Raw genomic sequence first — 24,247 nt, 5'->3', positions numbered from 1 at the left:
GAGATGATCTGAAGTTCCCCTCATTTTGCCTCATGACCGTCTCAAGAGCAGACATCAGGACCACTGAAAAGACCCTAATTGGAATTCTGGCTTTTCTTGAGATGGTTTCTCACCAAGATACTGAGGCCTGAGCAGAACTTCTCGCCTGCCAAGCTATTGTTTGCAGGTGCGTTTGCTGCCATGGGATGCTGAACCTAATGAAAAGGAGAAGGGGCACCTTGTCCTTCTTCACCTGCACCCGCTTTGCAACAATAGCCCTGGAATTTCCCCACCTCTCGGCTTGGCTGGACTTTTCTGGGGTAACCTTTTGGTGGTCCACATGGGAGACCCTTCATCTGTTTTACAACCACCGTGATGGACAGACTGAGATGGGAGAAGCTGCTCTCTCAAGGACTGAGACACGAAACCCCTATATGGAGGAGCTCCCCCTCCCACCAAGGACTGAGACTGAAACCCCTAACACGGGGGAGGTTGTGTGCGGAACCGACCTGACCAAAGCAAGACACATTTGCTTGCAGGTGTGACCACTGGACTAAGAAGACAATGGTTCTTGCCTACTGCTGAGAATATGGACTATTTGCACCTGTCTTCAATGCCTTCTTTCCCTTCAACAATTGCAATAGACTATTCTTTATTGTATTTGATTCCCCCTAATGATTCCAATGATTCCAAGACCTGTTCCACTCCCCTCCCCCCACACCAAAAGAGGGCTATAAAGAACCTTGAATTGACCAGTGTCTTCAAGATCTCCCCTGACATGACCAGGCAAACCCTGTTGACTGGGCTTCGTCTTTCTATGTTTGTACTTCTATACCTTCCTTTCTCTTCCTCCCTCTCTTTTCCCTATTCTTTCCTTTCTCCCCAGTCCCCCCTAACACATTATACATTTGCTGTGGTCATTTTGAATAAAGGTGCATCTGTTCTGATTATAACTGCAATTTCCCTGTCCGTGTTGGTTTTTCGCACTCTGAGATCAGTAAACGAACCACCATAACCCTGTTTGTATGAGCAGATCATGACAGACCTCCACTAGTCAAAAAGCAAAAGCCACAATACATGACAAAACATTTGGTGTTTTCCACCTACAGCATTTCTTTACAGTTGGGGAGCACTTACCTAAGTCAGAAGTGGTTGATAAGTGATTGATTCTTAGCATAGCCAGTTTTTCACCAAAATGTTTGAAACCAAAAGGTGCGTTTATGTTGAGAGCTTTGTAACAAGCTGGCTCCGAGCTAAAGGTCACAGTGAGATTAATTTGACCGAGATAGAGAATGAGGGGAGTTGCCATTCCAATTAAACTGTGTCCTTGGCCCATGGATGAAGAAATACACAGAGACAGGTGGTGAAGCAAAACAGCTTAGGAAAAGTGGTGATAGTTACACCAAAACAGCACGTAGATAGCTGATAACTAATTAGCCAATGGTGAGCTGGGATTTTGCACTATGCATGAGCTAATTAAAGGGTGTATAATAATTGGTGATTCGGGAATAAAGACGAGACTTGTAGATCATCATCCGGTGAACGAGTTTTCCTTCTCCATCACGTTTATGCTTCATAAAATGGGCTCCAAAGGAGGGTTTCCAATCAGCACACCTTTCAGCTCTTGTGTTTTTCTTGCCCTTTCTTTATTTTTTTTTCTGTCCTCTGTATATTTTGTCTCATGTGTAGAACCCCTGAAGAATAGATTTACGTCCTCTCTGCAAAGCTCTAACTGAAATAGGGACAGCCACAACCTTTTATTTAATTTCATGCCAGTGTCTTTTATCTCTGTGCACCTTGGCATTTCCTGCAGAGCACTCCTACCCTTGTTCATTCAGTTCCATATCTGTCTTAATCACCACTCTTTAGATAAACATTCAAACCAACTTTGAATGTTTTTTATACGGGGCATACGACAGACCAAAGTGTCTGGGGAAGCCCTAAAATGGGACTTAAAAGGGAAAGTTCTAGCTGCCAACTAGATTGTGATGCTAAAAAGAAATGGCTATCCTGCAGGATACATGTTTTTTTTCCACACAGCCTGCAAACTCAAGACTGAGGCTCTTGTTTCCCTCTCGTAGCAAAAATGTTCTGCTTTCCTCAGTGTTGTTTGTAGGTTAACAATTCACCTCCTTGTGAATTGTTGTGCAGAGACAACACAGCAGATGAGGGAAAAATACAAACAAAAATCTGAGTGGTAAGGAGAGAACGAGAAGGATTAATAATACTTGTATTAACACTTGAGATGCTTTTGTAAAGCACACTTGAGATACTTTTGTGAAGAAAATGGGAGAGCCAAGCAATCCAATGTCAGTGCAGAGCAATTGCAGAGAAAGTCTTGCAGCAATTTGCAATTACTTAGCGTCAGGAGTGTGACAAATATGGCTGCTTTTTCCTGAACCTTGCAGTCCTTCACTTGCAATTGCTACAAGAAAGAGTTGAGCATGTCACAAAGTTACAGTTGGTTAAGAATTGGCATGACTGAAGCAGAGTGTTTCTTGGAAAGGACATGCTGGGGTCGGCTGTTACTTGTCTCTGCCCCAGCACGGGAAAAGGTGGTTCTGGGCAGGCCGCACTCTCGAAGAAGGAGTCTGGACTCTCGCTTTTCGGTCTTCAGTTGAGTTTATTGTTCCTTATCTACAAAGTTTTTCTGTCTGTCCAGCCGAGGTCTGATCAGCAAGACAGCCAAGGGCACTCTCTCCCACCCACGGGGCGGTTGTCTCTTTTATAGTGAAAACTACGTATTAGATATTTACCTTTAATTTCCAATCCTTTCTGCCCTTGTTGGCAAGTGCACTTTCTCTATGAACCAATCCACACATGCCAACATCATCCTGAACATGGATGCCAAGGGAAGAAAGAAGAAGGACAGGGCACGCCCAAATTCCTCCATCTTGGGACTCCTGATCCATGCACAGAATTCTTGACTCCCCTGTACAACACATAAAACCCCCATGTACAGTGCATTATAACTCAAGTTTTAGCAAGTGAATATCATCCCCTCACCATTCAGGCCTGAAATTCTCTCATTTCCTCACATTCAGGTGTCATTTCTTTAGAAGGATCAAAGTCAAGCCACCAGGTACTTTTGGCAACATTCCAGGGCTTCCGAGCCGCCCAAGGGTTGTCTCGGTAGCTCTGGACATCCGGAGTGATGTACTGAGTTCCCACAAGGACACGCACATGTTCTTAGCATAAGCAGAGGGGAGCCTGGTGTGAAGAAACCACCAAAGACCCAGAGATGAACTGAATTAAAAAATGTTGTGTAAGGAACAGCCTAGAGAGGAGACAATTTTGAGCTTGCAGTGTTGGTGTGCTCAGGCTGTGGCCACTTGGAGACTTGGATGGACTGAATCTCCTGTAAAGGAGAAATGCACAGCCTTGTGACCAGGATTGTGCTGAGCATCACCCATTACCTGTTCCAAACCTCTATTCCAAACTAAAAGGACCTACAAGACCTCAAGTATTGTCTCTCCCTCAAACTGTAAGAGCTGTAGCATCCATCAATTTTCTGTGAAAGCCCAACACATCCTCTTTGGTAAGGTGGGAGGTGGAGACACAGCACTGTGATTTACTCACATATTACCCAGATGTGTCTGCAGATATGCAGGTAAATTTGGAGCTTTGGCACGCCCAGGAAAGTACCTACAGTGATCTTTGATCCAGCAGAACTGTGCTGCCTCCAAGAGGAAAGGCCCTATGGGAGATGCTGTGGGAGCTGATCTCTCTCCCACCTGTTGGTGAACCTGAGGCCGTGGTGAGCAGAAGGCTCTGACCTGGAGGGCAGATGGAAATCCTCTCTTTTGTGAGAAGAATTGTGTGCCTGGAGTCTGCTGAGGAAATAGCAGAGCACAGATTCCTCCCAAAGGTGGGAACAGAAGAGCTGTGGCAAATCAGCTCCAGGTGCTGTCAGTAGCAGATGAAGAAAGGGATTGCAGGTTGCACACTCAAGGAGAGAGGTTGGACAAATGGGCCCAAGAACACCAGAAGCAGCCAGCCTAAGATCAGAAAGTGGAAAAGCCACATCTTCAGGCAACCAGTGCCTGAGCAAAGCAAAATAGTACCCAAAACACTCACAGCAGACTAACCACCCTAAAAGAGATAACCAGATTCCAAATTCAGTGGCGCAAAGCCCTGTGCATTAATATTTCTGTGGTAAAGGTATATTTTTGTGTCAGCACACAAATCAGCCTTTCATTTCCTAGGTTGTTGACTGGAACCACAGCAGTTGCTTCGTGATAACGCAGTGCCAGGCACCAGAGGAGAGCAGGTATGAAACACAGCCCTCAGTGTGTCCTGTGGCAGCTGGCACATCTGTTCAGTGCCTTCTAGATCAAATCACAGAGGTGAAGTAAAGGAAGGAAAAGTCTCAGAAAGAAAAAAAGAAAAAGGAAAAAATAGAAAATGCATATTAGTGGAACATACTTCCATATAAAAGTACCACACCTGTCATACGTGTGTATAGGTCTTTGACTTCAAAGCAAATGTAGCTCTCTTCCTAAAAACAATTACAATAGATAAATAAATAGGATGAAAGGCTTCTACTGAGTTTCTTAACCCCCTTAATTTCCTTGTACACTGGCTACAGAAAAGGTGATTCTATCTTGTTCTACTATTTTGATCATTGGTGCTTTGAAGCAAAAATAGAAACACCAGTGTCTTAAAAGACATCCCTTTCTTAACCGCTGATTTGTGCAAGAGGCACTTTCATGTCACCAAAGTGTAATAAGCAACAACAAGATTAATTTTAAAAGCTGACCTTTGAAGCACAAAGCTTCAGTCCTTGCTCAAAATTTTGTCCTTGAGGTTTGTTCCGGTGTCCCCTCCTCTTGGCATGACTTTATCCTTACCTCATTGTAAGGTAAGGATAAAGCACATCATTTTAGCTAAGGTTTAGCTATTTTGAGCTAAACCTTAGCTAAAATGATGTGCTTTATCTCAAAATAGGATAATTTTGTGTTTTCCTCTCAGGTATTGGGAAGTAGACAATGTTGTTGCTGTGGGCATGAGATGGAATGAAGGGTGGTGCTGCAGGGTGCTGTGCTAGGTACATTAGCTAGGGCCAACAGTGGAACTGTATTTGGTAAGACAGTAACTTTACCTAATGAATATCCACCCAGAGTAGTGTACGTCAGATCACACAGAAATGTATCACTCCACAGCATCCTTGATCTAGCCAACAGTTGTTGTTGACGTTATTTAGGATGTTATAATTCTCTTGACAGACAAGTTGACTAAAGAAAATGAACACATATAAAGCTGTAGCCAATGCAGTTGAACTGAGTTCTTGCTTTTCCTTTCACAGAAATTGCACTACTTTTTCTTCTATTAGCATTACTGTTGTTATTATTATTATTATTATTATATGGTTACTCTTAGCTAAGTAGCATAGTAGGATACTTACGACTCACATCTGGGAAGAGAGACACTGATCACATTTTGCCCAGGTGTAGGAAAGAAATTCCATTGTCACCTGACCAGAAGGGACTTGGAGAGAAATGTTTCAGATGCTTATATATGCTGCACAAAAATTCTCACTTACTTTTGTTTTGTCATGTTCCTTCTCTAGTTGTCTTCCTCCTGCAGAGAAACACATGATGCTAAATGGAGAATATGTGTGTGAATTGAAGGAGCTCTCTCACTCCACTGACACCCAGAACATCCTGGCAGGCAATCTAAAAAAGACAGAATGAAAGATTCCAGTCAGTGAGAAACCCAGGCTGGGAAGCCTCAGCAGGGATTATTAGCGATTGCCTTGCTGCCTCACTGCCCAGCTGCCGTAGTGATCAGGAGAAATGAAGAGGCCAGGAAATGGAGCACAGGCTTTACTGTCTTCTTCCCTTCCCCTCACTCACTCTCACTATTTTTTTTCCCCCTGGCACAACACCTGGTGGTGCTGGAACCACCTTACTTTGCTGTCTGTGCAGAGGATTCCTGTGTGCAAATATTCCTGGAAATAGTGATATGAAGAGTTTTCCTGAAAAGGAGCTTATCTCTATTATCCATAGCTATCTAATTGAAGTAGCTGCACTTGAATTTTAAAGAGATAGTCTTCAGAAATTACTTTGTATCCTAGTAAGCTCTTTACTGGCACATTAAGATACCTAAAAAAGAAAGTGAGCTTTTTATTGTAAGCATTTTTTTTCAGTAAGCTGAAAATATTAATTACTCAACAATGAAAATTACTGAATTTTCAGAATAAATGCTAGAGAAATCACTTGCATCTTTACACTAGCCAACATAACTCCTGCCATTAAAGCAGGTTTTCCTTCTAGATCCTGGACTAATTATGGTCATTCATGTCTTTCTTCAAGTAAGGCAGGTGCCCCTAATTGGCTTCCCAGGACTTGTCTAAATTTATATATTGAAAGAAAAATAAATTAACCTGAATGAATTAAAAATCTAAACTAGGAGTAAACTATTTTAGTCTCTGTGTTACGTTCACTATTACATGGAATGAAAAAGGTTACACAAAACACCATTCAGCTAAACTGAATTAAAAAACCTCTTAAACTTCAAACAGTGCTGCCCCTTAGAGATTTGAAGCCGTTTTAAAATAGTTATAATTTGGTCCAATTTTCCTGAGAATCTTTGTGGAGTTAAAACTTGTACAAGTGGTATTCAGACTTTCCTAGACAGGCCATTTCTCTCATTCCAGCATCTGACCTTTAGTTCCAGAAGTGCTCACCTAAAATTTGCAGTGAGAGAGAGCAGAGAAATTGCTAACACTCTGTGCTTCTCACACAGATGCAGAATTTGCCAGTGGATAGAGCTCAGTGACCATACAAAATAACTTCACTCCATTTTGCAAAAGAAAGTAAAAGTTTTCCAGCAGTCCCTGGGGGATAATTCCTCCTGACTCTCAGTTTGGAAATCCTCTAGTTTGTCTTTTCACCTCATTCTCCTTTTTTTAGCACCAGCATCTCTTTTTAGCAAAAAGTACACTGTTCCAGGCCATTCTTCTGTGTTGCAATACAGAGCAAGTAACTGAGAGCCAATGCATTTTAACAGATATTTTGAAGAGCCACTAGACTCTATGTCTAAATTGAAAATTTGTCCCTTTCTTAGAAATACTCTGTGGTCTGCAAGAGTCAGAACATTGGAGCAAGACAGGAAGGAAGTTGGATCATCCGAACATATGCCACTAAACTGGCCAAGGTACATCCAGTTCTATGAGTGTCACCAGGCTTGCAGTATTTCTGCAGTTCCATCATCATTTAACACATTTCTGTGCTGGCTCACTCTGCTGTTCTTTTAGCTGTGAACAGCCTTTTTTCTAATGGTTTGATTGGAGAAGCTAAAGAAGCATAGGAAAAGGGGTGTGTGTGGTGGGGAGGGCTGCTCAATGGTCTCTAAAGTGAACTGGACTACAGTGAGTGTGTTTCTGTCATCTTCAGATGTGTGCAGCTTGGGTAGAAGAGATTACAGGAACAGATTTGAATAATTCATCTGCAAGATCAATTATTGGTAAGAGCCTGAAAAGTCTGGTTGTGGTTGTATATAGGAGATTTTATAGAGGGAAGACTTGGGAAATATATGAAGGGCGGTTAGTTCTGAGAAGAACCAAAACCAAATGGACAGACCAGGATGTAAATGAGATTAAAATACTTCAACCTTTTTAGAGAATACTAATGTACCCTAGACAGCCAAGCCAGCATGAATTCATTCCTGCTGGAGCTGTGTTTCCTTTGACTGTTGCTGTCTAAAGTTAAACACAGTGGCCCTGACATATAAGCTCATTATGTCTCCAGTAAACAGCAAAGGACTTTGAACACTTTTTGTCCCAGTGATCAATACTGAGTCTGAAAGAAAACAAAGAGAAAGCCACTGCCAGTCTATGTAATTTGGTGTCCTCAATATTGTATTTATGTTCAAAATAGCCATCAGAAATGTCTGTTGCTTCTTACAAAAACAGAATGCAAGCACGAAATATAGGGGGTTTTTACCCCTATAAATAATTAGCAGATAAAAATTATCTTTTTTTCTTTTCCTTTCTGTCTTTTCACAGCTCCCTCCTTGTCCCTAGTAAGTGTTGCACACACTTCTCAAATTTCATTGCAACTGGCTGAAGTAGGTAATCCCCAAACATGTGTTTGCTGCTACTTCAGGCAGTGCCTGGCAGAGCAGAGCTGAGTGTCCATCCTGCTGAGCAGAACTTTAAGACAGCCTGAACAGGAAGCTGTTTGCTTGATTTGTTGGCTGAATAATCAGCACAAGCAGCTCAAAATCAGCTGGAGTGTCCATACCCTCGTGCCCTTGCCTTCTCATATAAAACATGAGGCAGTAGGAGGAAAGCCAAGGCATCAGTTGGAGACAGGGTACACAAGGCAGGAGTGAAGATAATTTGGCAGTGATGCATAGGACACAAATAAGAACTTGGAGGACACCAGGCTTCTCAGTTCAGCTCTCCCAAGACCATGAATTTTGGCCCTGCCTGCACATTGAGCACATATCTAAACACCACCTGCCTGTCTTGTCCTGTCTCTGACACTCATACTTATGAAAAGCAGGAGCTGTACCCGATCTCAGGCAAAGGAAAAGAAAATATTATTCCCATTTCCCTGCACAAATGCTCAGTGCCATCAGAGCTGTTACAATAGGAAAGGTGCTTTGGCAACGGAAAATACTGGGATCTGGATGGTTGGGCCAAACCTTTGCTACCTGGATAAATTCTCATCCCAAGATTTTTTCTGATCATAGTTTTAAGCTTCTGCCCTGTTATTGTACAGACTGAATAAGTTCATAAGTAACTATTTCTTCTGAGCATTTCAGATTGCAGTTAGGTTACTGCAGGAGCAGTTGAGTCCCCAAATGTTCATCTCTGCTTTCCAAAGCCCTCCCAGCTGTGCTGACCAAATGCCATTTGGTGTGTGGAACTGAAGGGACAAAGTGACCCAACTAAGACAAAACTCAGCAGAAGAAAAAGTTCATTTTTCAGCTACATCAGTGTCCCCTATGCTCATGCACAGCACCATGACAAGAATGGATGAGTAGTCAGGAATGACAGGCTTCCATTGTCATTCTGTGCCACTGCCCCAAAATCACTTAAGACTCTTCTCCCTCAGTCTTTTGGGTCTAACAGAAGCTGTTTTAAAGAAGTAATTGTTTAAGAATGAAAGTCAAGTGTACCCTGAAAAGCGTGCAAGTGAGCAGAGAGGAAGCTGGGAAGATTGCACAGAAATCACACAAATTTACAGTGACCTAAATATTTATTCCCAAAGTTAAGGCCTTTGGGTACATTTTTTTTTCTTTTAAATTTATGATCCCTGGTAATAAATTCTGCTGGCTAAAACATCATCCAAAATGTAATTCTGAGTGCAGTGTGGTGAGTGTTTCTGCTGATGCTGCTCAATAGTCACCCTCCCACATGCACACTGACACAGAAGTGGAAAAAACCCCATTTTTTGTTTCTTAAAATTTCTGCAACTCTTATCCTGGAAAGAACATAATAACAGACCTCCTAGGAATGTATAAGCTTTTTCCCATCTCCAGAACTCTTACATACTCTTTTTTTCTCTCCTCTGTTCCAGAATCTGCTGTGTTTTCAGTGCATCAACTTCTGGAGGCATGAGAGCATTTAAGCGGAAGGTAGAGTATAAATCACTGTCATTAAAAACAGAAAAAAGAGGCACAGGTGGCCAGCAAAGAGAGATTTGGGAAAGCAAATCACCTGAGAAACTATGATTTCTTTATTATTTTGAGAGAGTAACATTATCTTAGTAAGCTGGTGGACCTTCCAGCATGCCTAATCTGTTTCTAGGAAGTCACTACAGGAACCCAGCTGATTGGTGCTTGATTGTGTTGTTTATTTTGGGCATTACTGTTCCTCTGGCTTTCTCCCTTTCTTCCATGTTGTCTCTGCAATAAAAAGCCCCAAGTGTGGGACAGCTTTTGCCAGCTGATTGCCTTGGAACATCATAAGATGGAATAATAGAAATTGTTATGTTAAAATTAAAGAACATATATCATTCTAGAAGCTTCTGATTACAGGATTGGACACTAGCAACATTCTAGCTGTGCTCAACAGAACATGGTATTTTACTGAAAGGGCCTAAGGGGTTTTTTTCTTGGTAGTTTTTTTTGTTGCTGGTTTTTTTTTTTTTTTTTTCCCCCAAGATTCTTCTAAGATATAAGAGAGGTCTGAGCCTAAAAATAGTTTAGCCCAAATACATGCACTTGCATTTTCTGGAGCTGCAGGCATAAACCCAAAGAGTTCCTACAATGACAGACAGTAAACTTTCCCTGAAGCATCTTTCAGGTAATCAGTTAATTAGACCTTATGGCCACGGAGCTGAAGGGTGTGTGTGTACAGGAACACAGAGAAAAGGCCCGGGGGGGGTGGCAGGGAGGGAGAGTGAACCGGTCAGAGGCAGTCTTGGAGCAGTTTGTTAAAATGTTTGAATCTTGAACAGCCTGGTGTAAATCTTTGCGTAGCTGATGAGCCTCCCCACTTCAGCCAATAGTCCTGTGAAGTCTTCGCTGCAGACTGAGAAAGCTTTTACCTGCCAGGGGTGACACGTACATAAAGAACGTCCTGGTGCCCAGGAGTGAGGCGAGAGGTCCGGAGCATCCAGCAGGTGCCAGCGGCGGAGGGCAGTGCCCCAGAGGCACGGGAGCTGGCGCGGACACCTGGCAGAAGTGGCATCGGGCAGAGGGGACACCCGGCAGAAGTGACACCCACTAAAGGTGACACGCGGCCGTGGTGCCACCGGGCAGATGTGACACCCAGCTGGGGAGCGCTGGGCGAGCTGCGCTTCCCCTGCGGCTGTCCCTCCGCTCCTGATGGAGCGTTCGGGGACCGCAGCGCGGGAATGAGGAGCTCCCGCTGCGCAGCTGCCTCCGCCCCTGGGGCTCGGGATTGACTCCTGAACCTGCTTCCAGGGACCGGTCCCCTCCCCGGTGTGCGGTGACCCCCTCCGGCCAGCTGCCTTTCCCTTCCTTCCTTGAGCATCCCGGTGCTGGCAGAGTCACATGTTTGGTCTTTGATGCCTTTAATCCCACCCTCAGCGGCCGAGAGGGAGGAGAGAAATTCGCGGAAGAGAAGTGAGCCACACGCCGAGAGCAGGATCCCGGCGGGAGCGGAGCTGCGGGAGGGAGGGAGGCGGGAGCGGCCGTGCGGGGCTGCCCAGCGGATCGGGTAAATCTCCCGCTCGGATCGGGTAAATGGCCCGCTGGGATCGGGCTGTCCCTGGGGGGATGCTTCCCCTTCCCCTGTGGGGGATAAGGGGGCGGGCGGTGCAGCGAGGCTGGGAGACCGGGGAAAGCGGGACCACGAAGTTATGGCTGATGAGCAGCCACAACTGCTCCTCAGGGCTGGGCTTGGCTGCTGTGGCTGCGGCACCCGAGCCAGCAGGGAGGTAGAAACCCTGCAGGGATGGAGGAGATGTTTCTGTGCTTGCTCCGGGGATATGCCTGTGCACGGTGACGAGCGAGCACAAGTGGCCGGAGTCCGGCCGCGCCTCAGGAAACGGCCCCTCCCTTAGGGGAGGTGAGTGGAACTCTTAAGGGAACGGGGAAAAGTCAGCCCGCTTCTGCCCTGAGCTTGGTGCCCCGCGGAGGAGCCCTCGCCCGAGGCAGAAGCGTGGCCAGAATCTCTCTGCTTGGAAATGCGGGCAAGGAGCTGAGCACTGGGCACACTGAAATGCCCTCGGTGTGTGTCTGCAAGGAGGGCAGAGAGCGGAGGTGGGATCAGCTTTTCTTACCTAACGCCCTCTCCTCTCTGACCATCCCCACCGAGGTAACTGCTATTAATCCCGGTGCTTTACGGGTCACCTTGTGCTACCTGGCAGCTCTCCCGAAGGGAACGAGGAGCACCTAAGAAACCCAATGGCCGAAGTCGCTGACATTTAGAATGAAAGGCTGTTGAGGAAATTGCAGTTGTGCTGTGATGCAGCAAAACGGGAAACTATGCTGATGTACAGGCAGGCTCCTGGGCTGGCTTCTCTCTTGCAGTCGCTGAGAAAATAATTTATGTACAGCCATTAGGGCACCTCAGGTTCAGCAAGCATTTGCAAGCACAAAAGGCAGGAGGAACAAGGAGGAACACCCTCCTGCACGTGTGAAATCTGCTGATTTCTTGCCTGTCCAACAAGGGCATTACTAATTGTGCCAGAGATTATTTTTCAGCTCCTGCATTTACCTCATTTTCTCCCCTTGGGGCTCAAGCAGATCACCAGGATCCCCCAGAACCAGGGCATTCCATTCACCACGCCTTCCTGTGCAGGATAAACACCCTGGTTCACGCATTGTGGGGGGAGGGGAGGAAGAGGGTGTATATTCCTCAGGCACAAGTGGTGAATACAGAGAAATCAGTAGTTTAACAACAGTAGCGAGTCTCTTCAAAGAGGAGTGCTTCTTATCAATATGACAAAATATTTTTCTTTCAAACAGAGGTTTGAATCACAATACTCTGGTTGTTGTCTTGTACAGTTTTGCATTTTGATTGTTACATAGACCTGTCCCAACTGGAAATTTACAGCTTTGTCATCAGAGAGATTTGGGAAAGCAAATATTCTATTTCCTTATTCCTGTGCTTTATTCTTCACAGTCATAAACAACAGTAAAGCTACAACATCTGCAGCGTTAGCAGCTGTCACCACATCTGTTTCCTTTTCTCTCCCTCCATTCTTACACCCACAACTCTACTGGCACAGGTGAATCTTTAGGAGAAGTCATCATTGTGGGAATAACAAAAAGGTGTTATTAATGATTAGGTAATAATCAAATGATATTTAATGATAAAAATTGCAAATTGTGATTAAGGAATAAATCAATTATAATTTAACGGTGATTCAACAACGATTTAACAATAATTAATAATTAAGCTGTAATGAAATGGTAATTGATTGAACCATGTTTTAGTTTCTGATTTCAACAATTATTTAAACCATTATCAGACTCTGCTACTTCCTTCTTTTTACTTACAGCTAAAGCTATAGCTGGATATATAAATGTCATGAACATACATAGGATGTACTTGGAGAAACCTGTTGGGACTGCTGGGGTCCTTCTGACACAGAGAGGGCATTTTAATGACAGGCTCACCAAGTTGGTGAGGGCCTTAATTTGAAGCTGCTATGGGAGAGGAATTTCAAGCCTTTCAGTTTAAAGCCAGGGCTAGCAAGAGATGCCCAGAACACGGGGAGGGATCACAGATCAGCAGGAGGGCACCTGAATGGCAGCACAAAGGAATTCCAGCCACTCCAGCCACTACTTTGCCTTCATCAGAGTCGAACTTACCTGCCTGTGTATGGGCATGGGCACACCTGCAGGGCTGCCAGCTCCTTGGCATCATGACAATGTGCTGGGGTGGCTCCTGGGACTGTAGTGGTGGAATGGAAGGATACAGAATCCTTTGCATGGGCTGGGGGGGAGATGAGGAGGGGTCACCCTCTATGTCAGTGACCATCTGGAGTGAATGGAGCTGTGCCCAGGGATGGATGAGGAGCTGTCCAACAGATGATGAATCAGGATTAAGGGAGGACAGGGACAGGTGACTTCATTGTGGGGGTTTGCTAGAGGCCACCGCACCAGGGCGACCGAGTGGATGAGTCCCTCTGTAGACAGATAGACTCTTGTGATCACAAGCCCTGGTTCTCTTGGGGCACCTCAACTCCCTGTCACAGTACCAAAATCATAGACAGCTCTCCAAAGGCATTGCCTTAAGTCTCTGTGTTTAACTATTACCTTGCAGAACTCTCCTCAGGCTGCTCTCCACTCCCACTTCATCTGATCTGACTGCTGGGTAGCAGCAGAGGGAGCATTGCTTTTCCATGGGATTGCCCTGCAGGGAGGCAGCCAGGTGATATGGGCTCTGTTCATGTTTATGTGACAGAGGAAAATTAATATACATGAGAAAAAAGACAGAAATTGGGGAAATATCTATAATTAATATATATTGAGTTCACGGCCTCTTTCACTGGTGGCAATAGTCTTATCCTTTTAGTTCAAACAAAATGGGCAAAGTGTCATTCACCTGCCACAGCTATGTCCCTTGTTTCTTAGTTTAGTAGCTTTCAAACTGTGCATCATGGATTTCTAGGGATTTATGAACAACCTGTAAAAGTTAACTATGGTCTGCTGAGAATAGCAAGCCAGCCTATGATGAAATTTACATTCAAGTTTTAACACTGCAGTTTCTAATTGGTCACCTAATTGGTCATGGTTACCTCCTGCGTATTTGTGCATTTTTACTGTTCCAATAGTGCTTAAATTTCACCTCCTTGGGCAGAAGAGGTCTGTACATTCACAGGCCCTGAGGAATGGCAGATCAGAACAAACAGCAGTGCCTTCAATTTCTACCTCATGCACCACAAAACTTTTCCTAAGGGCCAAGTCCTCTGCCCCTCTCTTGCCACTTCTCTTACACTTCAAGCTGTCATTAATCTGTTAACTGTGACAGTGTTACACCTTTAGTACACAGATCATAAGAAGCAAGAGTTCTAAGGGAGCTGAGAGCTTAAGTGCAGCAGCCCTGATCTTTGCCTGGCTTATCTGATGATGAGATGATAGATGCCGCTCATCATCTACGAACAACAAAAGAACAATTGCTTTCAGCAGTGCTTGAGGGGGTGAGAGATATATTTGGTACCTGCCAGTAAAATGCAATCAATAACAACTACTGGTCTCTTACCATTAAGGTTCTTGTGAATGTTTTTAGCAGCACAGCTCTTGCTGGGACAGTTTGTATTTTTTAGGGAGCCCAACTCCCAGTTTGGCCTGGAATCAGATCTGTGGATATTGAAGGCGGCTTCCAGCCAGGCTGTGCCCGGTGGGCTGCCTTGGCCAGGATAGCTCAGTGGTGCTCAGCACAGCGTCCGAGTGCCCAAGTAGCTCCCAGCCACAGGCAACCCAAGCAAGCTCAAGTGATTTCAGCTCTTTGTGATTTCAGCTCTTTAGCTTGCTGGTGCCACAGCAAACGCTGGGAGAGAGAGGAGAAGTGCTGTGTGAGGTTCCGAAGAGTTCTTTATTGGTGTCCTCTACGAAAGTTCTCAGTGACAGCTTCTTCTGCCAAACCAGGCAGAAGTCGGGGTTTATATACCTTACAGGGGTTTTGGAAATTGTCCAATAGTAAGGGTCAAGGGAAGGTGACCTATAGGCTTACAGAGAGATACGCAAGAAGAGAGGGGCTGCTAAGGCCCAGTCATCATGACTTGGCATTTCCTAGCTCAGGCTTCTGACCACCAAGGAGGCCTTGCAGGCCCTGGGCCTGCTACATGTGGATGCTTGGCTTCTGCTGGACACTGGTGTTGTCAAGGGGGGCCTGAGACATTGCAGGAATATTATCTGTCACCTGACCTACTAAAAGCTGTCAGAAAACAAGAGGAATTGCAGATGAGAAAAGCTGGCCATCTGGTCTATTAATAGGGATCAGCTCATGGCAGGGACCTCAGGTTTTGGAATTTGAAGATATCTGTACAGTCCCTGTCAGCATGCCCGTATGTTACAGGAGATCTCTGTGGCTCCTTGGGAAGCTTCCATCAGCTTCTTCACATTCAAGCAGGGCATTTGTTGCAGCACCACAAATGCCTTGTGTCTGCCAGAGAGGGTTCATCAGCACAGGAGCTGGTCCTGAGCTGGCAGCTCTTCTGCATGGGATGTAGAAAAGCTTTTCACACAAATGTTTCAGCTTGGGTGCTGCTACAGGATCAACACACAAGTGTAAAGTACGACTTGTGTGAGCACCATTGCTCCCACCACTGCTATGGCCCAGCTGGGACTGTGACAGCCATGACATTTCCATGACATTTTCCAAGAGCCTGCCTTTGTTTCCCTCTTTCATCCCTTTGTAGAGAGATGACTCTATGACTCCGACCAAATGACTTCATCCAGCTGTTTTTATGTTAGGAAAGAAATGGCTTTTCCCACTGACACTGAGAAGAAGTGTAGATAGGCCAAAAAGAGTAATTTAATATTGTAATTGTACAGGAATAGTTGTGTCTTTGTGTCATGGTGCAGGAAGGAGAAGCCAAATGGTCTCTTTATATTCTGGAGGAATCTAGAATTTTGCAGATTTGAAACATGAAGGAAATATTTTTTTTCCAGGAACAATCCAGCAGATTAAAAGCAAGATTAGTGACATACAAGAATTCATGTGAACAGTCTAATTGCCCTGATTTTTGCATTAGCTTCTGAAAGCCAGGCTGTGAGATGTTCAGGGCAGCCAGAGAAACAGAACAAAAAATCCAAATAGCAATATCTAACTTGTGTGAAGGTGAATGTTTGCATAGAGTGAGTGTGTGTGTATGTGTGTACAAAAATATTATATATTTATATTAATGTTTCAGTTTAAAATTCAAGATATATAGTTTTAAATTGCATATTTTTAAATAAGAGTAGGATTCAATGGCTTAATTACAACATGTTCATGTGTGAACATTGCTATGCCCATGTATTTCACAGGGCCTAGTAAAGAGGAGACATCTGAGAGAAACAGACACACACATTACCCTTAGCATACACAGGCCCATGCTTCACAGTCCAGGAGGAGAGTGAAAAAAACCACATTTGGAAGTGTATGAGAAGCAGGAGGGAAGCGTGTATGCCTCCAAAGAGGTAAAAGTTTGTCTCTCCAATATGTGCTAGAGTATGATACAAGAATTCTGGCTTTGCTTCATGGCTATGATCTAAATATTATTATGTCACTGTCACCAGAGAGGGGTACCTAATTTCTGTGCCTTTAATAGAAAAGGATTTCCACACATCCTGCATCCACCTTGCCTGTTGTTACATGTTTGAAGCACAGTAACAAACACACAGCCAAGCTGGCTGGATCATAGATCCTATGTGCTAAAAAGGCCTTAGGGGTCCTTTACTGGAAACTTAAGTTTGGCTCATCTGTCCTCAATGTCCCATGACTATTCTGTGATGCCTCCACCATACTTTCCCACAAATTCTGCCTAGATACTTCAAGTTTTGAAGTCTCTTTTGAAACTGTCTCCATATCTGCATCTGCACCATTCCCACTTCTTTTGCTTTGACCAGAGGCTCTTAAAAACAAAGCCTCTGCTGCTTCATTAAAAGTCACCTCTGAGAGTAGGGATAGGACAAAAGAATCACAGCCACTGGTGTTGCACAGATGGGTCACAAATGCACATTTTCATTGATATATGACACACATTGTACACAATGACTGCTGTGCTGGTTGGGATCATCACTCATTGTACTGGATCCATCAAAAGAGGTCTTGTCAGCCATTGAGTGAATTTAGACATTCAACGTGAATTTACCTTGACTTTCCTTCAGCACAGAGGCAAAGGAAAGATTAGATCAGGTGCTGTTGTTGTGCAGGATCCTTGCTCATTCTGGAGCTGTAATTCACAGCTCAGCTGGAGTGGTTCATTCACTGCTCCTGGCAGAAAGCAAAATACCTGTGGGAAACAAAGACAGCTGTTCACAAGAGCATGCAACAATAGCACAGCACATCAAGGGGCCCCTCTGACAGTGACCACGTGTCCTAGTTGTTAGGCATCTGGGATAGGTGCTTTGCAGCAGGGCCGTGGGCACAGTTAAATAGAAAACCTTGCAGATGACAAGAGACCTCATGCTGAATAAAAACAGGCAAAAATTTGGTATATCTGATGACAAGCCCACTTTGGCTTTAGTTAGCTTTGAATAAAATTCATTTTGAGGTGGCATTTAGTTGAACTATTTAAAAAAACATATTCCTTGCTTTGGAATGAACCAAGAAAATATTTTCTGTTGGGTTTAATCAGTGGGGGTTGTTTGGTTTTTTCTTTTTGGTAATGGATGGGCTCTGCTTTGAATTTTCTTCTCCCAGCTCTCTCCCAGGTGATTTATGCCTTAAGTTCTTAACAAGTCTGATTATAGGTGAAAAATACCTAAATCTCTTGAGAGATGAAACCAAAGAAAATGGCAACCCTCCATCTGTCAGCAGGGTGGTATCAGTTACACAGCACAAAGGCACAGTGCAGGTTAGCTGAGAAATAGCATCACAGCAGTGCTTTGCTCTCCGGTAATCAGCTGGATACCTTCAGAACATCTTTGGAAATTAGAGTGAGTAAAAACTGCTTGTGAGTTCCATGCTATTCCAAAGGCAAGGCCTTTAGGCCTCCTGGCAGAGGACACCAGGAAAATGGCACAGGAAAAACCACATTTTGTTTCCAGCCACTGAAAGCCCTGGAAATGCCAGGGTAGTCACAGTGGCAGGTGGGAAAATCTCTCCTCTGGCTTCCCTGCAGTGGGGTTTGGGTGTCAGGATTGGAGTGTCACTGTGTATTTATTCCACCAAGTGCCTGCAGATACAACTGGTTTCTGTAGCTTCAGCTGTGAATGTTTCAGTACTTGCTCTTCTCTCTTTTATATCCTTGTACGGTACAATTCCAGGACAGTGCTCTGTTCTTTCCATTCATTCTCATTCTTGCAAAGAAAAATCTCACAGCAAGAAATGGGACAGGCAATAGAAAAAGGAAGAGGGGAAAGCAATCAAGCAAACAAGCAAGCAAGCAAGAAGCTGTATCCAGTTAATAAATGTTTTGTTGTGAGGAAATGATTTATCCATTTGTCTCAAAGTTATTTTCCTGTTTGTCCAGTAGTACTTAGTTTGACATTTCAAAAGTCCAAGAGAAGTCAATAATTTCACTGAACCTCATAGCTGGAAATTAAGAACATGAATTTGAGGCATCCCTTCTAAACCAGAAGACAATTTTCATGGCATAAGAGGTGACAGAATTTGACTGCGAGACCAAACAATGTGCAGAGGGCCCAGGGCTTGGACTTGGCAATGTGAGAGTTTCAGATAAACCAGCTGAGAACAAATTCCTTTGTGCAAGAAGAAGGTTAATAAATTCTTTATGTCCTTCTGGGACAATTTCCTAAAGTACACAACTCACCTTCACAGCAGAGGTGCTGCTTAGCTGAGCCTGCAGGGAGCTGTTCTGAGTTACTCAGGTGCTTGCACAGTGCCCACTCTGCCAATGGGGCGGCTGCCTTCCAATCTTACAGAAGCAGATTGAGTCTTCATGCCCTTTTCTGTGCTGCACATTTTACTAGAAATTAGAAGTCAGAGAAGTGCACATCACTCTCAGAACAGAGAATGGGTGGCTTACCGTGAATTCTTAATTCCTGTTGGATTTTGTTCTGCAGTTCAGGCTAAAAATGCAGTATTCAAACACCCGAAAGCCTTTCCCCTCTCTTTTCCCTGAGGGGAGTGGAGGTGAGTTGCCCCATCTCAGACTACAGAAGTTCAAAGCATGGTATTATCTCCCTGAAATGTGGCCTTAAGAGCTTGGTTTCTTTCACTTTAAAACAAGCTTAGTGACTATTTTTGAAACAAACAGTAGGGATTTGCTTGGGTGTTGGTTTGTTCCCAATAGTTTGGAGACTTCTTCAATGCAGCAGCTGCTGCTTGCACAAGAGGAGTCTTTCTTGATGGGCCATCAGGAGGACCCAAGGCTTTATTGTCCAAGACAGCTGGGGGGAGTTATTAACTTAAACAAAGAGTTTGTTTAACAAACAAACACATTTGTTTCTGAAGCATGTCCAACATAAGCATGATGCTGGACCAACACAGGGTATAAACTGACAGGTCTCTACTAGATTAGAAGCCCAAGAGGATTTTCTAACTCCAGTAGGCATCAATGTCTTACTGAGAAGGCACTGTATTTGAAGAGAGAAAAGCCCTCCTTCCCGTGGTGAGGAGCTGTGAATCACCTGGTTTGGTATTTCAGCAGCAATTTGTCTGGATACAGGCTGAATTGTTTGAAGGGTTTTTTTTTCTTTTTTCTTTTTTTTCTTTTTTTTTTTTTTTTGTTTTTTTGGTTTGGTTTGGTTTGGTTTGGTTTGGTTTTGTTTGTTTGGGTTTTTTTTGTGGTGGTGGTGTTGTTGTTTTGGGGTGGGGTGGTTCTTTTTTGTTTTGGAGTTTTTTGGTTGGTTTGTTTTTGTTTTTCTGGGTTTTTTTTAAGTAAATTTATTTACAAGCAAACTTTCTACAAAATAAACAACCTTTCTATAAAAACTCTGTTAATAGTCTCTTCTTTGTGGGTCCCACTGTTTGTTTTCCTGATTGGCAGATCCATCTTTCCTTACCATATTTGACAAAGAAAGATACTCCCATGTTCATGCATTGGCACAGATTTTATCATTTTGATCCAACCCCACTCAAAGCAGGTCTTATTAGGCCAGGTTTCTCAGACCCTTCTCCAATCAAAATTGATGTATTTTAACAGGGACCTGAGGCAAAATCAAGCTCTGAGTGCTGGAATTTAACCTTGGCTTACTTTTGTATAGAGAGGGTAGATATTTCACAAAATAAACAGGTAATCTTCTGTGAGATACAAAGGCATTGGCGGTTTCTCTCCTGCAGTCAGAGATTCATTTTCACACCAGCTTTACAGACATCATATCCCAATTCAGCAGACGACAGGGCCCAACATGTGGCTGTGAATAATCTTCAGTAAAACACAAACCTGCCAAAAATGCACAGAGAATTAGATACTCCATGGTCTGTACTTCTTCACTGCATGTCTCCATTCTGAAGTAACTTCATTTCCACTGATTATCTGTCCTGACAGCTTTGGGAGAATCCACCCCATCAGCCAGTTTATCCAGGTACCTACAGGCTAAGAGTCAGCAACATCGGTGTCCCTTCCCATGACTTTGTTCTTTATGGCAAGCTAGGAATGCCATGTTGGTGTCTAGGAAGCTAGGAATGACAGAGATTTTTAATTGCTGATGAAGAGTTACATTTTATAGCTCTGTTTCTAAGCCTCTGTGCAGCTGTGCCTATTTTATGTTAGAATTTCAGCTTTGGTGTCCAGTGTTCCTGGACAGAAACCACACCTACAAATTGTCCTTTCAGCAAGCTCGTCGAGTTCAGACATCTGCTGTGGTTTGTATTTTGTGTTTTCCACACTGCTTCTCATCCCACAAGGCAAAAGCCTTAGGTGTCCTGCTGACTGGAGCAAAGTTCAGGAGAGTGCAGCAGTGCTGCTGGTGGTGCTGGCTGCAGCTGGTAGGGACATCCCGAAGGGGCAATGGCTTTCTCCTTTGAAGCCAGCCGTCGCTGCAGCTGTATAAATATAGCACAGCACTTGACACAGGTGGGTGAGTTAGGAGGAGAAATCTCCCTCCCCTCCAGCACTGCATAAACAAATACCTGCTCTATAGACATCAGTCTGTGTGCTTTTATTTCCAGCCTATCTTTCGGGCATCACAACAGAGAAGTTTGCATGTCATTGCAATATGGCTGGTTATGTGGAATTTTGGGGAGAAAATTTGGCTTGCAGCTGTGCACCTCAATGTGGGCGTTTGGTCTGACAGGCATAATTTTCACATGTACATTGTGTTACAGGATATCAGAACTTGGTTCTTCATTAAATCTGATACTGTACCATCACATTTTGCCTTTCCATATACCATCTGGAAAATACATTTCCATGCTAGATTTTCCAGTGATTTTCCAGAGGAAAAGCAGTGTAACACTCAGGAAGTCACTGAAATAGCAACAAAGCTCAAGAAGCTTTTGGATGATACCCTCAGGCATATGGTGTGACTTTTGGAAATGGTGCTGTGCGGGACCAGGAGTGGGACTCAATGGTCCTGATGGGTCCCTTACAATTCAGCATTCTGTGGTTCTGCAGATTTTCAACACCTGACCATCAGGTACATCTTGTTGTCTGCTTGATTAAATCTCCCTGCTTGTCGATTAGACCTGAGAGTACACAAAGACCAAACATCAAAGAACGCCTTTTCCTAAGGAAATTTCCACTTTCCTGAGGAAAGTTCCGTTTCCCAGAGAGGGGGCTGGCTTGAGGGGACGGACTACATTTCCCATGAGGCTCTGCGGGCGCGGCGCAAATGCGTCACCCGCGGTGGCCGCGGGAAGGCGCCCGGCGCGCCCCCAGCATGGCGGCGGTGCGGGCGCTGCGGGCGGCGGCGCGGCGGAGCCCGGGGCTCGGCCCCGCGGGGCTCAGGGCGCTCTGGGGCCGCAGGTACCCGCAGGGCACGGGGTGGGAGCGGCTTCTGGCCTTCTCCGCATGCCGGGCCTTAACCGGGCCGTGGAGGTCATCTAGCCCGACAGCCCCTGAGCAAGTCGCTCCGGGTTTGTCAGGCGGCTTTGGAATGTCCTCAGGGAAGGAGACTCCGCGGGTTCTCTGGGCAGCCAGCGCCCGCCGAGGCGCGCTGCTGCCGGGCTGCGGTGGTGCAGGGTTGGAGCCTTTAGAGCTGCTTTCGTTACGAGTGGGAAGAGTGGGATTTCGCGGATCGAAAACCAGTTCCTCTGTGACATTTTGCGTGAAACCACGCATGGGTTGTTGACTAGGGGCATATGAGAAGACAAAGTTTTTTACTTAAAAACTAATAATGATTTTTAATTTTTTTTTTTTTTTACATATGGGCACTGATTTTCTTCTGTGGTAGTTATTTTCTGATACGCTTTTTATTCACAGCAAATTAGAAAATGGAGCTGTAACTCCAAAAAGAAAAGAAGTAGCTAATCCTGTTAAAAGGCTGTTTTCACTCAGACCAGTGAAAGAAGGTGGGTGGGTGATGGCTCTGCAGAGGCAGCCCGTGTGCGGAGCAGCACCGGGGAACGCCTGTGCACTTGTGGCTGACAGACCTGACGAGTCCAGGGGATGTGTGGAGTGTCTGGAGTGAGTGGTTTAAAACACCACGAATACAAAAACGCTCTGACTCTGTCTTGAGTAGCGCAGAGGCTGAAACTGTGTTCTGGTGCCAGCAGGAAGGAGGGAAGAGAAGTGGAAGCAGACGGAGCAGTTCCTGAGAAGGAGGAGAGGAGCGAGGCCAGCCTGATCCGCCCCCCGCCTCGCCGCCGGAGCTACGTGCCGCCCCAGGACCTGCAGAGCTGCCTCGAGTCCCACGTCAGGGAGGTCTTCGGGCCCGCTGTTCCCGAGGACTGGCAGCAGGCTCCCCTGCAGGAGACCAGGCTGAAGCATCGCCTGCTGGCCCGGCTGGCGGCAGAGCTGGGACACGCCGTGCCCAACTCGCAGCTGCACCGCATGCGCCGCGCCGGGGACGTGCTGGGCTTCTATCGCAGCCCCGTCAAGGACGGCACCGAGATCGATGAACTCGCGGCCGCAGAGCTGCCCCCGAACCTGAAAATCATCTGGCAGCAGTGAGTCCCCCCACAGAGCATCCCTGTGCCTGGCTGGTGCTGCAGGACAGCAGCACGGCCCTCTGGCTGGGGTGAGCTGTGAATTTCAGTAATAAAGGTTCACTGTGCTGTGCGCAGGTTTGGCTCTTCCTGTTCTGCTCTTTTTTCCCTGCAGACCAGTTCTGCTCTTTTTTCCCTGCGCTGTGAGGCACTGGTGCAGCGTGGGCACTGCCAGCTGCCCCTTGCCTTTTTTTCCTGCTGCGGGGCACTGACAGGATCCAGTGGGGATCAACAAGGGGGCCATCTCCACAGTTTCTACTCTGCACCTCTGTATTGGTTTTGGCTGGAGTAGAGTTGATTTTGTTCCCAGGGACTGTCATGGAGCTGTATTTTTGACCTGTGCTGAACTCAGGGCTGATAATACTGAGATGTTTTTGCTCTTGCTGAGCAGGGCTTGCACAAAGCCAAGGCCTTTGCTGTTATTCTTACTGTCACACAGGTGAAGGGATTGGGGATACATGGGAGGGGACACAGCAGGACAGGTGACCCAAACTGACACAAGGGATATTCCAGACCATATGGCATCAGGCTCAGTGGATAAAAAAACGGGGGAAGAAGGAAGCAGAGGACATGTGGAGTGATGGCATTTGTCCTTCCAAGTCACAGATGTGCAATGGGACCCTGCTCTGCTGGAGGTACTGAACACCAGCCTAACCATTGGAAGCAGGGTATTAATTTTTTTTTTTGCTTTGCTTGTGTGTGCAGTCTTTGCTTCCCCTATTAAACTGTCCTTATCCCAGTGGGTGAGTTTCACAGCTTTTATCTTTGTGATTCTCAGGACCGTGGCAGTGTGCTTCCCACTGCTCACACTGTGGCTCACAGAGATCTGCTTTCCTTCTGTTTTGCTGCTGTGAAAACCAATGCCTGTGGGGCCACTCTGGGGATGTGCTTGGCAAGCTCTGGAGGACAGATGCCAGGCTCTGGAATGCTTTTTCCAGGGCTGATGAATGGCACTGTAGCTGTCTGCCTGGCTGGATTTCTTCGTACTGTTCCTGGTTGGCCCAGATCTGGCTGTCAAAATAATTGGAGTTGCCAACAGAACTGGTGTGAGGATTAGTCTGTGCTAGCCTTCAGGATGCTGTGATCTTCCCATTTCCCTTTCTCAAAAGGAAAAAACAAACAAAATATGAAAATTTG

General features: G+C 45.3%; 1 protein-coding gene and 2 long non-coding RNA genes across 8 annotated transcripts; 2 read left to right on the top strand and 1 right to left on the bottom strand.

Annotated features, from left to right (window-relative positions):
• The first annotated feature begins 2,265 nt into the window (after window positions 1-2,265).
• Window positions 2,266-10,062, top strand: LOC135291516 (uncharacterized). Its single transcript, XR_010354333.1, has 4 exons — window positions 2,266-4,249; window positions 7,048-7,137; window positions 7,377-7,446; window positions 9,510-10,062. It is a non-coding gene; the product is annotated as an uncharacterized LOC135291516 (long non-coding RNA).
• Window positions 4,931-21,798, bottom strand: LOC135291515 (uncharacterized). 4 transcript variants are annotated; one of them, XR_010354329.1, is made up of 5 exons: window positions 20,217-21,797; window positions 18,831-18,986; window positions 17,208-17,348; window positions 13,666-13,762; window positions 4,931-5,654 (listed from the first exon to the last, which is right to left on the bottom strand). It is a non-coding gene; the product is annotated as an uncharacterized LOC135291515 (long non-coding RNA). The 4 variants fall into 4 exon arrangements; XR_010354332.1 differs by lacking the exon at window positions 4,931-5,654 and adding an exon at window positions 10,097-12,638 and having other exon boundaries at window positions 20,217-21,798; XR_010354331.1 differs by lacking the exon at window positions 13,666-13,762 and having other exon boundaries at window positions 20,217-21,667.
• On the top strand, window positions 10,950-23,187 carry LOC135291513 (large ribosomal subunit protein mL50-like). Of its 3 annotated transcripts, none has more exons than XM_064405774.1 (2): window positions 10,950-11,116; window positions 22,679-23,187. In XM_064405774.1, the coding sequence occupies exons 1-2, from the start codon at window positions 10,965-10,967 to the stop codon at window positions 23,073-23,075; spliced, it is 549 nt and encodes a 182-aa protein (XP_064261844.1). In that variant the 5' UTR covers window positions 10,950-10,964; the 3' UTR covers window positions 23,076-23,187. The 3 variants fall into 3 exon arrangements, with proteins under 3 accessions (XP_064261844.1, XP_064261846.1, XP_064261845.1); XM_064405776.1 differs by lacking the exon at window positions 10,950-11,116 and adding an exon at window positions 21,796-21,929; XM_064405775.1 differs by lacking the exon at window positions 10,950-11,116 and adding an exon at window positions 21,796-21,929 and having other exon boundaries at window positions 22,676-23,187.
• Window positions 23,188-24,247: the final 1,060 nt, after the last annotated feature.

The sequence above is a fragment of the Passer domesticus genome, chromosome Z, assembly GCF_036417665.1.
Source record: "Passer domesticus isolate bPasDom1 chromosome Z, bPasDom1.hap1, whole genome shotgun sequence".
Taxonomy (NCBI): domain Eukaryota; kingdom Metazoa; phylum Chordata; class Aves; order Passeriformes; family Passeridae; genus Passer; species Passer domesticus.
The sequence above is the reverse complement of the archived record's forward strand: the minus strand, read 5'-3'. Positions and strand labels throughout refer to the sequence as shown.